Genomic DNA, 17,499 nt, shown 5'->3' with positions numbered 1-17,499 from the left:
TTATTATACGTATAATTATACGTATAATTATACGCATAATTATACGCATAATTATACGTATTATTATACGTATAATTATATGTATTATTATACGTATAATTATACGTATAATAAGACATACGAATTTGAAACAAGAATTATACGTATAATTATACGTATAATAATAGGTATAATTAATTATACGTATAATAATACGTATAATTATACGTATTATTATACGTATAATTATAATTCTATTAAAACTAGAATAATAGAATAGATTAATTAGTAGCAAAATTGCGCTGAAAATTTTTAGAAATTTTAAAATGCAAATTAAATTTCACGAAAAAAAATATCGTCGAATGTCAATTCAAGCAGTCACCCATCCAAGTACTAACCGCGTCCAACGTTGCTTAACTTCCGTGATCTGATGAGAACTTGTTCCTTCGCCTTGGTGTTTCCGCTGTCTTGTCTTGATTAATAACTTTGTCGTATAAGTATTGTATCGCACCTAACCTCACTTTTAGTTATACACTAGAACGTCAATCGAGAACACGTCAGTCGAGAACAGAGCTAGGAAACACTTGAAGGGAAGTGGGGAAGCGGGTAGAATTTAGGTTATGACTGACGCCAAAGTCGTACTTGTGATTTTTAAATTTAAGGTGGATTCAGTGCCCCACTAGTGAAAATCCCCTAGATAGAATTCACATTGTTGCGTAAGGCCCTTCATACGGCCCTGAGTGTTTTTATTTTCGAGCGATAAAAATCGCGTCAATCGAGAACAGCACTGCACATTCGTCTGTTCTCGATTGACGTTCTAGTGTACTTATACGACAAAGTTAGTAATCAAGACAAGACAGCGGAAACACCAAGGCGAAGGAACAAGTTCTCATCAGATCACAGAAGTTAAGCAACGTTGGACGCGGTTAGTACTTGGATGGGTGACTGCTTGAATTGACATTCGACGATATTTTTTTTCGTGAAATTTAATTTGCATTTTAAAATTTCTAAAAATTTTCAGCGCAATTTTGCTACTAATTAATCTATTCTATTCTTCTATTTTTAATAGAATTATAATTATACGTATAATTAATTATACCTATTATTATACGTATAATTATACGTATAATTCTTGTTTCAAATTCGTATGTCTTATTATACGTATAATTGTACGTATAATAATACGTATAATTGTACGTATAATAATACGTATAATTATACGTATAATAATACGTATAATTATACGTATAATAATACGTATAATTGTACGTATAATAATACGTATAATTATACGTATAATAATACGTATAATTATACGTAAAATTATACGTATAATTATACGTACAATTATACGTATTATTATACGTATAATTATACGTGTTTTTTTCAATAGGGTTTAAAATAAAAATATAAAATTTTTTATACCGAAAGAAATATTGAAATTTCTATCCAAAATATCATACTAGAAAAAAATGTAAAAATCATAGATATTAACCATGTAGTGAATGTATATAAGAAGAGTTTAGCGTTAAATCCCAGTAAGAAGTGATGAATTCAAAAGAATTAAAAAATTTTAACTTTCCATTGAAAATAATAAATTATTAATTTTTTTGAATTCGGTTTGTGTCCGTTTCCTATGTATTCCTTGTTGAAACTAAGATTGCTTGAAACTCAATTCCTATTAATTCTATTTTAATATTTCTCTAATTTTTTAATTCTTTTGAATTCAAAAATACTGAATAAGTAATTCGGACTAAATATTTCAGTTATGCTTGAAACTCAATTCCTATTAATTCTGTTTTGATATTTCGCTAACTTTTTAATTCTTTTAAATTCCGTAATACTCTAAAGTAAGTACGTTTAAAATCTAATATCTAAAGTTCAGTTGATACAGTTGCGCGGAACAGTTGTAAGGCTCCGACATTATAAATCGAAAGTTCAAATCTTCGGACCGTCAAATTTTTTTCAGCACAAAATTTTAAAACGGAATTAAAAAGAATTCAACTGGCATTATTTTCGAGAACTCAAGATGGATACAAAAGAATTGGACAGAAACGAAATTCAGAAGAATTAAAAATTTTCAATTTTTTTCAATTCCTCTCTTTTCACTAGGATTGCTAAAAAGTTTTAATTCTTCTAAGGTTTGTTAATTATAGGTAATTAATTATCAACATTTACATATTGTTAACATTTCATTCTAACCGTCAGAATATGTTACATACGTATACGGAATAAAACTTTATTTGATTTTTCGTTTGATGAAATGCTCTAAAAATAAACTTTCGTACAGTTAATTGACTTAGCAAAGTAAATAATTGGAAAATAATTCACAATTACAAAAGACTTGATATCGTCGATGATATTTTAATTTTCAAATCGAAATTAAAATGATTTTCTTTATTGCTCATATAGATCCATCCTCCTATAATTACTGTAAGTACAAATCTATTTTGTCTAAGACCTTAATACATTATATTCACGCCTACCTGCATACAATTCTAACTAATTCCGAAATTGTCGGATGCAATCTGTTAATCGTAGACGTAATATGAGCAAATATTCATCATTTTTGATAATACAGTTCATTCTAAAAAAAATTGAATTCTCAAACAAGCATTTCAGATTCGCAATTACATTTAAAAAATTCTTTAATTTTTTAGTAACTTAATTTTAATATTTTTAATTTATCTCAATATAATATCGAATTAATATCGTTGTATCAATCAAAATAAAAAGTATTTGACATATCGATTACCGTAAAATCCTACTCTGCAGGGTGACTAGTATAGTGACTTTGTCACTAGATTTAAGGTTTTTTGAATTAAATTTGAGATTTTGATTTGGTTTTATTGTCAGGTCGCAACCTTAGTGTTTTTAATTAGCGATTACCATGGGGGTGACAACCCGGCTGAAAAAACTTGTACAAGTTCTTGTACATGTTCATGAATGAACTTGTTCATTTTCTTGTACATGTTCAAGTAATGTTCTTGAACAAGTTCAGCATCCAGAATTGAGACATGTTCTTGTATAAGAACTTGTAGAATTTTCTGGACAAGAAAATAAACTTGTACAATAAAATGTACATGTTCTTTTACATATTCTTGTGTGCAGGTTTCATGTACAAGTACTTTTACATGAACAGGTTTATGTTCTTGAACAAGAACATTTGTATAAAAAATGTTTTTGAAAAAAATTTTAAATTTTAATAAGTTATAATTATTAAGACTCTTCACTTATGTATGCTAAAAATTATTGCGCAGCTGTAAAGGCTTAGAAAACTACTGCGCAGCCTTCAAATTTTTTAATTTAAAAAATATAAATGAATATGTACAAGAACATGTTTCACATCTGGTACAAGAAAATGTACATGAAACCTGCACTAAAAAATATGTACAAAACACAGGTACATTTTATTGTACAAGTTTATTTTCTTGTCCAGGATCTTCTACAAGTTCTGATACAAGAACATGTCTCAATTCTAGATGCTGAACTTGTTCAAGGACATTACTTGAACATGTACAAGAAAATGTACAAGTTCAATCATGAACATGTACAAGAACTTGTACATTTTCTTGTACAAGTTTTTTTATCCGGGAAGTTACATCAGATAAAAACAAGAATTTTAACATTTAAAAACTAAAAAAATATTACAAATAGAGACACCTTTATCACAGTGTTCTGATACCCGAATTTAACAGGACAAAACTATTTACTCGATGAATTTTTAATGGATTTTCATGAATCTAGTTACTCGGGGTTTTTTGGAGTTGCTGATTACATATCTAGTTTGGTTTTAAAACTTCAAAATGACTGATCCAATATGGCGGACATCAAATGTGAAAAATTGTTGTATTATAATAAAACACAGTTTTCAGAGTACCTAATTTTAATTACAGATTAATAACCTGTTACATTCAAAACTATAATATACTAAATTTACACATAAAATAATTTTTCCGAAACACAACTATATTCAACTATTTAAAAAAAAGTTTAAATACAGATTCGTAACTTGTGACTATAAAATCCTCAAAACCAAGCTTTATAAAAAGTAGTAAAAATTATCAATTATATTAAATCTACCATTTTGAATTAAAAAAATTGACTTTAGATTCTTAAGCAGAGAGCCAAAATACCTTTAAATACGACGTTCTATTAAAATCCAATAATTTTTTTAATTTTATGTTTGCCATATTAGATTTTTTTCATAATGTTCCAAGAAAGTTGCAATTTTTTCCTACACGGAAAAAATAAGATCGTCAATCATTAAGAGACTAGTCTGTCACTTTGAGACGGGACACTTTTTCCGTAAAATTTTAGTTAAGCTTCTTCAATAACTTAAAAACATGGTTGAAATATTAAAAACAAGTCATAGAATTTTTAGAATTTAGTATATTAGCAGTTATTTTTGATTCAATGTTAAACTATCAGGAATAGATGTTTGAAAGGTACACTACCGTCCGAAATTGTGCGAACTCTGCTTTTTCAACAACTATAAAACTGTTCAAATCTTCAATATTAAAACTAAAATTTTTTCCTCTTTATTTTATTAAAGCTAATAAAATTCTGAAAGAAATGACACCTTGACAAAGAGAATATATTAATTTTTCAATTAGATATCTAAGAAAAACCCAATTTTCAATGTTTTTACTATTTTTTTATTTCTCTGGCAAAAATTAATATTTTTAAACGTTCTTAGGCTCATTGAAATCGTATTTTGTTATGCAATTCAAATTATATAAAACAATTCATGTACACATTCTTCCCTAGCGTATGCAAACCGGGAAAGTTGGCTCATAAAATGTCAAAAAATTTAAATTTAATTCTACAATAAAATATAATGTTTAAAAATCAAGTAAATATATCATTCTAAACTTCTCTGATTTATGTAAGTAAATTTAAGATTTATACATTTTACTGATCATTTTTTGTCATATAAATATTAATCACAATTTTTTGACATTTTATGAGCCAACTTTCATGGTTTGCATACGCTAGGGAAGAATGTGTACATGAATTGTTTTATATAATTTGAATTGCATAACAAAATACGACTTCAATGAGCCTAAGAACGTTTAAAAATATTAATTTTTGCCAGAGAAATATAAAAAATAGTAAAAACATTGAAAATTGGGTTTTTCTTAGATATCTAATTGAAAAATTAACATATTCTCTTTGTCAAGGTGTCATTTCTTTCAGACTCTTATTAGCTTTAATAAAATAAAGAGGAAAAAATTTTAGTTTTAATATTTTTAAAGATTTGAACAGTTTTATAGTTGTTGAAAAAGCAGAGTTCGCACAATTTCGGACGGTAGTGTACTTAATATTTATTAAAAGTCATTTAAACTTTCAAATATTTATAACTGAATTCTTTAAAAGTAAAGAATTTATCGAATACTATACAAGTGTGCGCAACTTTAGTAAACGTTTACAAATCATTAGTGAAAAGTCCGTGAAACGCCCTGGCGGATTGGTTCAAACGTATTTTAAGCGATTTCGCTTAGAAATTGCTCAACTTCGCTTAGAGTGAAAATTTACCTATAAATTGTTTTAAAAAATGATATAAAAGTGAAAAATAAAGGTAAATTAGTGTTTATATATATGATTTGTGGAAAAATTGTGATAACCCTGGCGGATTGTATGCGATGCGAATGCTTTACGAAATTCGCGGAAAATTCGTGGAACACGAGGTTGAGATTGAAATTCTGTTTGAAATGTATAAAAAATTATGAAATTGATAGTATAATTACCTATTAAAATCAATAAGTTTTATGCATTTTAAGATGATTATTGTTAAATAATTATAAAAATTTAATGTATTTATTAATTTCAATCTATTACAGTTTATTATCAACATTTCTTCGATAATATCAATAGAGACGCGCTTTTTAGCAAGTAGGTGGCAGAACTCTTTTTTTCTTTTTAAATTTTTTCTGTATTTTTTTTATCATCTCTTATTTATTAAACGGAAATATTGGTAAAGAAATATATTATTTTATCAAAAAAATTTATATTTTCATAAAAAATCTTTGTGAAGAAAATGAATTTTGTTATAAAAAAAAGTTGAAAAAATTATTTAAACGGAAATAATGGTGAAAAAATGTATTATTTTATCAAAAAAATATTATTTTTGATAAAACAATGTTTTTTATTGAATATTTCTTTAAAAATAATGATTTGTCAAACATATTTTTGAAAAAATAATCCATTTTTTCCAACAATATTTTTAATAAAAAAAAAATTTCTCACCAATATGTTTGTTTAAATAATAAATTTTTTTAACCAATATTTTCGTTTAAATCCGCCAGGGTTATCTCAATTTTTCCACAAATCATGTATATAAACACTAATTTACCTTTATTTTTCACTTTTATATCATTTTTTTAAACAATTTATCGGTAAATTTTCACTCTAAGCGAAGTTAAGTGATATATTTCTGCTATACACTATATACATAAAATGTCAATATGAAATTCAACAAATAGTTTGCAGTCAATATCGTGATGTTATGTGATGTTCAGTGCAAAAACCTTTTCTCGAAAGTAGTAAAGAAATCTCGTCATGTAGTATATAAGAACAGTGACTTTTAGTGTTATAAGCGTGCGTTTGTATGTGTAGTTTTTAAGTATGCAAATATATATGTAAGTTAGGTTCAGGTTATATGCGTCATAATTCGTAAATGTGTTTAAGAGCATTTGAACCTTCGTGACGTCACAAATCATGGCGCATAACACGCAAACTTCTCAGGTATGTGAAAAGCACAATTTTGAATATTTTTTAAAAAAACCTTTTGGAAAATGTTCAGAATAACATAGACTCTGTCTGTTATGTGCGAAAAATTCAAAATTTTGCGTTTAAAACGTTTTTTAAACAATGCCTACATATAAGCAATTCGTGTATTTTTCCTTACTTGTGACAACCAACTTAAACATTGTTTAAAAAACGTTTTATACGCAAAATTTTGAATTTTTCGCACATAACAGACATAGTCTATGTTTCTCTGAACATTTTCCAAAAGGTTTTTTTAAAAAATATTCAAAATTGTGTTTTTCACATACCTGAGAAGTTTGCGTGTCATGCGCCATGATTTGTGACCTTAACATTGTTTAAAAAACGTTTTAAACGCAAAATTTTGAATTTTCCGCACATAACAGACAGAGTCTATGTTATTCTGAACATTTTCCAAAAGGTTTTTTTAAAAAATATTCAAAATTGTGCTTTTCATATACCTGAGAAGTTTGCGTGTCATGCGCCATGATTTGTGACGTCACGAAGGTTCAAATGCTCTTAAAGTGTAAAAAAAAATCATCGAACTGTGCAACGAGAAAGTGTATTATCATTCTGTGCCAATCAGTGTTTGAAATTACCAATAATTGTGATAAAAAATAATTTTTTTTTGTTATTCATCGGTCTAACTATTTTTTGACAGTCATAGATAATTTAACAAACAGTTTTCTAAATTTTAGTGAACATTCTTTAAAGGTTCATGAATTCTTTCTAAATAGTAATAAACAGAGACTTTTAACCTTTAAACGATTTTATGTCCCGTCTCAAAGTGACAGACTATTCTGTTAATGATTGACGAACTTATTTTTCCGTGTAATTTTACAACTTAACAAGCATAATATAATAGCATAAAGGTTTTATATGAGTTTACTATTTAAACATTTGTTTAAACAAATAATATTTGTTATTTATTAACTTTTATTATCTGTTATTATATTCGGCTTTATGAGTTACAAAATTAGAAAAAAAGGAAACTTTCTAGGTGCACTACAATAAAAGTTAGTAAATAACAACAATACATTGTTTAAACAATTGTTAAATTAATAATTTGACATCAAATCTATCTTTTATTATATTCGGTTTGATAAATTGCAAAATTAGGAAAAAAATGCATCTTTCTAGGTACAGAACAAAAAAAGTTAATAAATAAAAACAATAAAATTTTTAAACAAATAAAAAATGTAATTTAATATTTTTATATCCGTTATTTGACAACATAAAACACTTACAGTGAAAAGTCTGGATGATTTTAAGTCTTTTTGTAAAATAGAATTAAAAAAATATTTGAATCGTCCCGGTTATCTCCGTACATACATACATTGATAAAAGTTATAAATAATCAAGAAGCAATTTTTAAAAAAAAAATTGTTTCTACATTTTTTGAAAATTCTTAAGATTTTGTTCAGTGACTTAAAATCGCGATTCAATTTAGGCAAAACTTTAGAAGATATGACAATGTCAATTTGGTCTGACCCATCCTTGCCTTGGTGGGTATCTTGTCAGGCGAAGGTTAAATGAATATCTAATATAAATTCGTGAAATATATTCCTTTTAGGTGCCATATTACCTCCATATTACACAAAAGCAAAAAAAAAATAATTTACACAAAACTTATGGGCATTTAAACAACAGTTAATTTATATCTACATTCTAACTTTTCATCTGGTCTACTGACATGTCCACTTCAAAATTCTGTACCAACGAAAATACAGAGTTTTTCAATTTATTCTTTTATTACAGCATTCATTAAATACACGGAAAAACTTTGTTCAAGAATCATTCCTAAATTTGTTCAGGAACTGAGGATATGAGAAAAATTCTGCAAAATTTACAGAAAAATACAAAAATCATTCAAGGAAATACTTGTATTTTTATTATAACATTGAAAGACTTCTTGTTAATGCCGCGATCGGAATATCTCAGTCACTGGGCGTTGAAAGTTTCTTGAACTGTTTTAGAATACACAGTACAGTAACCAAGCACTAGGCAGGGATTGGTTGCGTCAAATATGTTTCCAATGCATAATACCATAAGCTGCTAAGGTAGCTGAGAGATGTAAAGCGGAGTTTTTGGACTCTCGAGGACGTGGGATCGAGTCCTCCCAGAGTAAATTTTTTTCTCGCAAACGTAAAAATTTATTCTAAAACAAGTTCAAGACTTTCTGTAGTGAGTTTAGGAAGTCTGTCTTGAATTTCTCTATAATTCTTATAGAAATACTGTTTAGAATTTTTCAAAGAAAATATAAATAAGATTTCTTAAATTATTCTCATAACCTCAGTTCCTGAACAAATTTAGGAATGATTCTTGTACAAAGTTTTTCCGTGTACACAACTAACGATTTTTCAAGTACATATTTTATTTTATAAAATTTTAATTTTGAGGTTTTGTCCAGCTTTTCGGTATCTCCAGGCTATTGTGATCCATTGTAAAATAAATTTAAAAACAATTTTATTATACAGATCATTTCATAATTTTGTGTGAGATTTGTTTCTGGAAATCGATCTTTATAAATTATAGGGTCAAAGCAAAATAAATTTCTAGATTACATGTAGGTATAAATTTTTGTGAACGATAAATATTGCATATTTTTGCTTTTAGGGAAACCATTTTGTCGTTGATGTAATTAATCAATGTGTAGGCGCCTAAGGGTTAAACATGCTGGCGAATTTAGTTTATCTGCCTTTTGCTGTAGACGTAAAACGCAAACTAGTTTTATTGCAACTATTAATTATTCGTCACACTGAATATTAAAACAAAGTCATCTGTGATTTTGAAAAAAATGTAATTATTACATATTAATATAAAATGCATTATTAACAATATTAATGTTAATATGGATGTGAAACTTTAGTTTTAAATTTACTTAAATTCATTGGTAAATTTTAAAGTATATTTATGTATAATGTCACGTTAGCACACCTATATATTGATTACGTAACATTTTCCTGTACAAGTTCAGTAGTTGAACTTCTACAATTTCACTGTGGGTGATTTTCTCAAATTTTATACTAAATTCTTAGAACTTTGAAGTATAACAATATATATGAAAAGATCTTTTTCGAGATTATAGACCTGTGTCTACAGAGTACAAGAAGAATAGAACGTAGCAGTAAAATATACTTTGTAAGCTTAAAAACGTAAATGGAAGTCACCATTTTTAGTAAAAAAAAAAGCTCTATTATTCATCATTATGCACGTTTAGAAGTTGTGCTTCTTTAATAGAACATATATTTTTAAATAGATTTTGAGCAAATTTTTCGAAACCTGGCATAAAAATTAGTTTAAAATTATCTGGTTTTAAAAAAATATGTTTATAAATATAGATTATTATATCTCTCTCCTTCTAGACAAAATTGAGAACTACTGTATCCATAACTGCAGTGGTCATAATAGTTTTTAAGGTTCCTGATGATTACAAATGAGTAGTTAGATTTTTAAAAACTCAAAATGGTGAATCCAATATGGGGAAATTTTGTTTAAAAAGTGATCGGATTTGCTTTCAAACTTGTTACCCTGGAGTTTTTTGTATCTCTGATTATGAATCTGGAATCAGTTTATCAAAATGACAAATGCACAATATCAAAATTTTTTTAAATAAATAATCAGATTTACTGGAAACTCTTTACTAGAGACATTTTTGGTTCGCTTATTACGGATCTGAACACAGAGTTTTAAAATTCTAAATGTAAAATTCAATACTACTTACTAAATGTTTTTAAATTCTTATACATATTACAATTTATTTATTTATTTGTTTATTTATTATTATTATATTAAGCGTTATTTAAAGCATTTTAGTTTTTTGTTAAATAAACAAATTTTTTTAAAGAAGATTTTAACATTCAAAACAAATCTTTTAATTTAAAGCATTTAAGAAAATTTAGTCAACAGTTTTGAATTTGTCATTTGAAATTTTAAAAATCAGAGTTCAGATTCTTAATAAGCAAACTTGAAACCCCCCGAGTAACAAGTTTCAAGTGAATCTGACCAATTATTGAAAAATTTTCGCCACTAACCTCATTTATTGAAAACCAGATAATTTTAAATTATTTTGCTTCCTCATAAAGTCATTAATACCTAAAAAAAAAAGAAAAGAAAGAAAATTTAAAAAAAAATTATTTTTTATAAAATATTTTTTTTAATTTTCTTCTCCATATATTCCTTTCTGTGTAAAAAAATTTTATTTATTAAAAATATATAGCATTATTGAAAAAAACACATTGGAAGAAACTCTCGGCTGGACCAGACCCTTAATTAATTTTCCGAGTGGAGATAAAAGATTTATGAATTTTCCCCCAAATAAGAAAAATTCTTATCAACATGCTCACGTGGAAAATATTTTTACAAACAAAGTGAGTCTAATTATTTATTCAAATTAAAATGGACAAAAAATTCCCATGGTTTGTTTACATTTCACAACTTTCATTTGTTCTTATTTCATTTCAGAACAAGAACGTGTTTATGTATAAGATCTGAAGTGAACATTTTCGACTAACAATAACTGATCCTTGAACACATGCACATAATCATACGTAACTCAAGAATATGAGTATAAATATTCATTTATAAAAATTTTCATAATATGACAAAATCTACATTGTATTTTCTGTTTTTCTAACACTCTAAGAAAATGAATCATAAAAAAACCTGGATTGGATCGTCAAGTCAACCAATATTTTTTTTCTTAAGCTTTAAAACGGTACTAAGCGTTTGTAAAAAAAAATTCCCATGATGTTTTCTGTATTTAAAAACTTCAATAATACTAGGCTGTTTCTATTTCAATTCATGCAGGGCGAATAGGTTGAAAATTCTAAATCAAGTTTAATGTGATTTTTCTTGTTTTTTATGACAAATAAAGAGATACGTATTTTTTGGTTTGGCGAAAAAAAATTTTTTCGCAGAGTTATGAGTATTTGAAAATTTTAAGGCACATAGTGATTTTAGAGCTAAACAGCTGAAAAATTATTTTTAAACCTTTCTAGTTTTTTTATTTATTTTGCTGAAAATTTTTTTGTGGTTTCCAGATAAAAAAAATAATTCTTTCAAAAAAGGTGAGTTTTTCTTAGTAAAGTTGAAAACTTTCAAAAATTAACTAAATGCCAGCCATTTTTAAAAATTGTTAAAAATAACTATATTTAAATAAATATAAAAATAAAAAATAACTATATTTAAATAAATATAGTTATTTTTAACAATTTTTAAAAATGGCTGGCATTTAGTTAATTTTTGAAAGTTTTCAACTTTACTAAGAAAAACTCACCTTTTTTGAAAGAATTATTTTTTTTATCTAGAAACCACAAAAAAATTTTCAGCAAAATAAAAAATGTTTTGGAGAAAATTGAGATCTTATATTTTTTGAAAAACCGACGCCATTTTGTTAGTTTTTGAAATTTGCAATTTTGAAAAGAAAAAGTGTCAAAAGCACTATTAAAAAAGATGAAGACCCTTGTATACATGAAAAATATATGTGTCGACACATTACTCAAAATACTGAGTTATTTATTTTCTGAAAAAAATTATAGCGACTTCCAGAAAGTTTTAGCGAACATGAGACCTTTTGGAAAAAGTTCCTTTTTTTATCTAGAAACCACAAAAAAATTTGCAGCAAATTAAAAAATGATGTTTTTGAGAAAATTGACTTTTTTGATTTTTTAAAAAATGTCCGCCATTTTGTTAATTTTCAAATTTTTTCAAATTTTCAAGTTTGTAAAGAAAGAGTATCAAAAACACTACTAAAATCAAGAAACAGAATTGAAAAATATTAATTTTTGTAAAAACTAGAAAGGTTTAAAAATAATTTTTCAGCTGTTTAGCTCTAAAATCACTATGTGCCTTAAAATTTTCAAATACTCATAACTCTGCGAAAAAATTTTTTTTCGCCAAACCAAAAAATACGTATCTCTTTATTTGTCATAAAAAACAAGAAAAATCACATTAAACTTGATTTAGAATTTTCAACCTATTCGCCCTGCATGAATTGAAATAGAAACAGCCACTAGGTATTCAATTCGCATGATTTTATTTAAGATTTGTTAACAAAAACGCATTAATTCCAGGTTATAATAAAGAAACCTCTTTAACATAATTTAATATTTAAATTAACAGATTCTACGTGAGGGTTACATCCCAACTTCATGTTCTATATCAAATTTATTAAAACGATTTTGCATTTTAATTTTTTTCTCCGAAACCGCTGAAAAGCCCATTGTAATATTTAGGTGGTAGAAACTAGAAAATCTAAGCTTTCTTTATATATAATTTTTATTAAAATTTAAGTCGAAGTATATCGAAATATTTGGATTTGAAGTTTTTAAATACAAAATAAACGATTTTTTTAGAAATTATTGATAGTTTATTTAAACTTAATAGTTTTTGCTTCCTCGTGGAGGAAGCTTTGTAGTCCTTTCGTTTATAAAAATTTTCAAAGTGGCGGAAACAAATTTTTTTCTATATAGAAACATGTTATATGAGATCCTGATCAATTGTCCGGATGTATGTATGTGTGTGTATGTGTGTGTGTGGATCCCTTTTTTGTTTAGACGATAACTTCAACAGGTTTTAATGGATTTATATACAATTTAGTAGGCTCATTTATCATATTAATATCTCAAATCTGACCAAAGAATTTTAAAAAATACCAAAAAAAATTTTTAAATAGAAAAATTTAAGGTTATATATAATAAAATCGTATTCCTTACGTCAAGAAAAATCTATTGGTATATATAAAGTATAGTTTCAATTTAAATTTAAAGAATTAATTAAAGTTAAAAAATCAAAAATTCACATTTTGGCAATAAAATTTTGTGATTTCCCAAGCAGCACGGTATATCCCCTGAATATCCCTTGAATACCACCGTGGAATATTCCCATGATCTTCCAGGAAAATCAAAATGTCCGCCTCCTGGAAATATTCCACGGTGACATTCAGGGAATATTCTAGTGACATTAAAGGTAATATTAAAGGAATATTCCAGTGATATTGAGGGAATATTCCACGGTTATATTGAATTTTTTTAAAGTGTTGAAATAATAAAAATGTGTTATAAATTGTTATTTAAATAAGCAGGAAGATTAAAAACACATTTAAAAAAAAATTCAATATAACCGTGGAATATTCTCTCAATATCACTGGAATATTCCCTCAATATCACCTAAATATCCCCTTAATGTCACTGGAATATTCCATGAATGTCACCGAGGAATATTCCCTCAATGTCACTGGAATATACCCTGAATGTCACTGTAGAATATTCCCATGTTGCGGACATTTTGATTTTCCTAGAAGATCATGAGAATATTCCACTGTGGTGCTCAAGGGATATTCAGAGAATTTACCGTGCTGCTTGGGTTTTTTAAATTGAAGTTTATATATGAAATAATTGTATCCCTTGCACGAAAACGAATCTATTGGTATATATAAAGTATGCATTAGAGGTAAATTTAATAAATTAATGAAAGTTAAAAAAAAATTCCCATTTTAGCTGAAAAATTTTGTATTTATTTAAATTCAAGTTTAAATATAAAATAATTGTGTTCCTTGCATTGAAACAAACCGATATAATTGTAAATAATTATAAATTATAAATTATTTTTCATTAATTTTTAGAAATTTCAGCTAAAATTTGAATTTTTGATTTTTTAACTTCCATTAATTCTTTAAATTTAACTCAAATCTATAGGTACTCAAATGTTTATATTATTATTATATTATTTTTGTATGTTTATTTCAATGTTAATGCTTTCTCCACGAGAAAGCAAATTTTTTTGCTGATCGCAAAGAGGAAGCAAAATGTTCATGTAATGAACATCTGAATTTACAACTTGTTTTTATTTATTTTTGAAAAAACAGTAAATTTGTGAATTAAGTGTGTTTACCCCGATTTACGGAATCGATAGATGTGAGTATTTCATAACAGATCGAAATTAGAATTATAAATAATATGTGACGCGCTCTGAAGAAAGGAATTTATTTGAAAAAAAAAAAAAATTATAAAAATTTTTTTTCAAATAAATTCCATAATATCATTTAATTTTAATTAATAGCTAATTTTCACATCATTATTATTTCATTGGTCATTCTCTGTTCGTACAATCGCACTCGCATTTATTTGTTTATATTGTGCTATAAGTTCATTGATCTTTCACTGTACTTTATATATTAATGTAAATTTGTCGATTTGTGTTTAGTTTGTCTTTTGACGTCTTAACTTCAAGATGACAATTTTATAGTTTATTTTTTTTCGGTAAATTTTAAATATTGTACATTTTCTTAATTTTATATTGTTTTTACATTGTGTTGACTTATATTTTTATATTTTATTAATAAATTTTTAGTTTCTGATGAGGACAGCAGTGCTGTCGAAACGTCAAAAATAATTTCTTTTATTTTACTGACTACTTGACTTGGATGGATTGTTAAATTTTTTTCCTTACCAAAAAAAATTTAATTCTTCATTACATTCAAAATATTCAATAAATACTGATTTTAAGTTTACATAAATAAAAAGAAACTTTTAATCAAGGTAAAACTATAGTAAACATAACCTTTAAAGCAAATTTCTTTCTTCATAGCGCCTCACATATAGAAATAAAAAACATTTTTTGATAATATTAGATTTTCGACACATTTTCTTTAAATTGGCAAATAATTAACGAATTTTTATATCTGGACTTTTAATAATTGTGAAACCGGAATAGAAATAAGAAAATCCTAGAAAAGATTTTTAAAACGGAACAAAATATTTATAAAATTGACTGATTCATTAATTGACTTTGAAGTTGGAAACATTTTTTCCCCAGAGGCAAAGAGACAACAATTCACTAATTAAAAAAATTGAAAGGAGAATAATGATTCTCTGAATTGGGAAAATATTTTAAATTGATATCAGAAAAGACGTTTTAATGATATAAAGAAAAAATGCTTTATTCCCAAAAAAGTGAATCTATTTTTAAAAAATAGACTACATTGAATTTTGACCTATAGGGGATGGTTAATTTCATGTAAAGACTCTGAGAAACCACGTCATAAAGAACCCAACCTACACTTTAGATTCAAGACTTATAATTTATTTGATAAAAAATCTGTACATTTCATGAAACACTACTTTTCATTGATTTTGACTATGTAATAAAAAATCTAAGTTAACGCGCAATTCTGTCACATAATGTGGCACATAAGTATTTTCTTATATGTACAGTAATCGTATCAGTTTTTTAACCTATAACTGCAAGTTTTTCTCAATTTAACTAAAAATAAGCTTAATAGATTGATGTTAAAAAAAAATTACTTCTTGAAATTACACTGAAATATTTAGGCCTCTTTCGCTTTGCCATTCTTAATACCGTTACTTAATTTTTGTTCTTTTTCGGTGTTTCTGGATTTTTCTTTAGCGACGGCGATCGATTTTTGTTGCTTCTGTGGAATGTAGGTCTTGTTGTAGAAATCCGAGAATAAGAAATAGAAGAAGGATGCATTTGGAAGAATAAATATCAATGACCACTTCGGATAATCACAATCATGGAAGAGCAATTGGCAGCTGTGCAAAAATGCAAGACAGAATTGACCCTGGAAATTAAAAAAAAATTAAAGTTAATCCTCAATGTCGCAAAATAATAATGTAATATCCCTGGCGGATTAGCTCAATCTAATTCTAAGCGAATTTGATCAGATTTCACTCAAGTTTAATTTGGTCCAAACTTACAGCAATATTGGAAACAATATTGTTGCAATTTTTGGTTTTGTGAAAATCGATGATTACGAATCCGCTGACATTTTCCGCAAAATTTAGTCAACAAATGCTAAAATAATGCAATGGAAAATATTTTTGTTGTACACAAATTCAATATTTAAATATTTTCAAACCTTAACTGCGACGCATTATACATTAGATCCCCCATTTTGAATTTTCAAAAACAAACAACGGATTCGTAATCAGCGACTAAAATTTTGTTGATACAAGAAAAAATTTTGGTTGCACGTATACTATACAAAATATTTTGTTGTCAACTCAAACATTTTTTCTCAGTGTAATGAAAAAATACTTTAACAATAAATTATTACCATCTGAAGAGTCGTTATGTACTTCTTCCACCATAGGTACTTCTGATACTGTGGCAAAAGTGCAGCGAGGAGGTAATAAGTGTACATAATAATGTGAACAAAGCTGTTGATAACACCTGAAATAATTTTCTTAATTTTAATCAATTTTTTTAAAATAGTTAAATTTAAAGAAATATAAAATTTTTTTTCAAAAAGTAATTAAAAATCTTTAATAAAATTCATAGAAAATAGAAAAACATTAATTTAAAATAATTATTCATTAAATATGTACCTTCACAGTAAAAAGAAAGGTATTAATTTAATACCAACTTCAGGTACGAAATTGTCATTTGGTTATAAGTTTCAAAAAAATATTAAGTATCTTCAAGAAATTATTAAGGGGAATAATAAATTTTTTATAAAATGTTTTACTGTTTAAAACTTGAATAAATTTTTATCCTAACTTGTTCATATTATTTTTTTTAAGAATTATGTTTATTACCAATAAAAGTTCCATGACCACCAGGATAATATTTAGTAGCACCCCATGATATCATCGGCATAACAGTGTGATGATACATGTGCAAAAAAGTGATTTGGCTTTCTTTCTTCCTTAATACGAAGAAAACAGTGTCCAAAAGTTCTGAAATTTTCGCTAAGAAATAAATGTATACTCCTCGGGCAATCTAAACAAA

At 26.4% G+C, this 17,499-nt stretch overlaps 1 protein-coding gene and 1 long non-coding RNA gene across 4 annotated transcripts in view; both read right to left on the bottom strand.

Moving 5' to 3' along the window:
• Nucleotides 1–2,158: 2,158 nt before the first annotated feature.
• On the bottom strand, nucleotides 2,159–11,974 carry LOC127284334 (uncharacterized). Its single transcript, XR_007843469.1, has 2 exons — nucleotides 10,782–11,974; nucleotides 2,159–10,308 (listed from the first exon to the last, which is right to left on the bottom strand). It is a non-coding gene; the product is annotated as an uncharacterized LOC127284334 (long non-coding RNA).
• A 3,835-nt stretch (nucleotides 11,975–15,809) lies between these two features.
• LOC127284327 (elongation of very long chain fatty acids protein AAEL008004) overlaps nucleotides 15,810–17,499 on the bottom strand; it is a 272,157-nt gene continuing 270,467 nt past the window's right edge. For all 3 annotated transcript variants that reach the window (XM_051309725.1, XM_051309724.1, XM_051309723.1), the window contains 3 exons: nucleotides 17,307–17,490; nucleotides 16,826–16,941; nucleotides 15,810–16,330 (listed from right to left, as the gene is read on the bottom strand). In XM_051309725.1, the coding sequence (XP_051165682.1) occupies nucleotides 16,076–16,330; nucleotides 16,826–16,941; nucleotides 17,307–17,490 (555 nt within the window). In that variant the 3' untranslated portion in view covers nucleotides 15,810–16,075. The remainder of the gene's footprint in view (nucleotides 16,331–16,825; nucleotides 16,942–17,306; nucleotides 17,491–17,499) is intronic.

Source organism: Leptopilina boulardi, unplaced genomic scaffold (assembly GCF_019393585.1).
Source record: "Leptopilina boulardi isolate dan_hultmark-lab unplaced genomic scaffold, ZJU_Lbou_2.1 LbouV2_324, whole genome shotgun sequence".
In the NCBI taxonomy this organism is placed as follows: Eukaryota; Metazoa; Arthropoda; class Insecta; order Hymenoptera; family Figitidae; genus Leptopilina; species Leptopilina boulardi.
The sequence above is the reverse complement of the archived record's forward strand: the minus strand, read 5'-3'. Positions and strand labels throughout refer to the sequence as shown.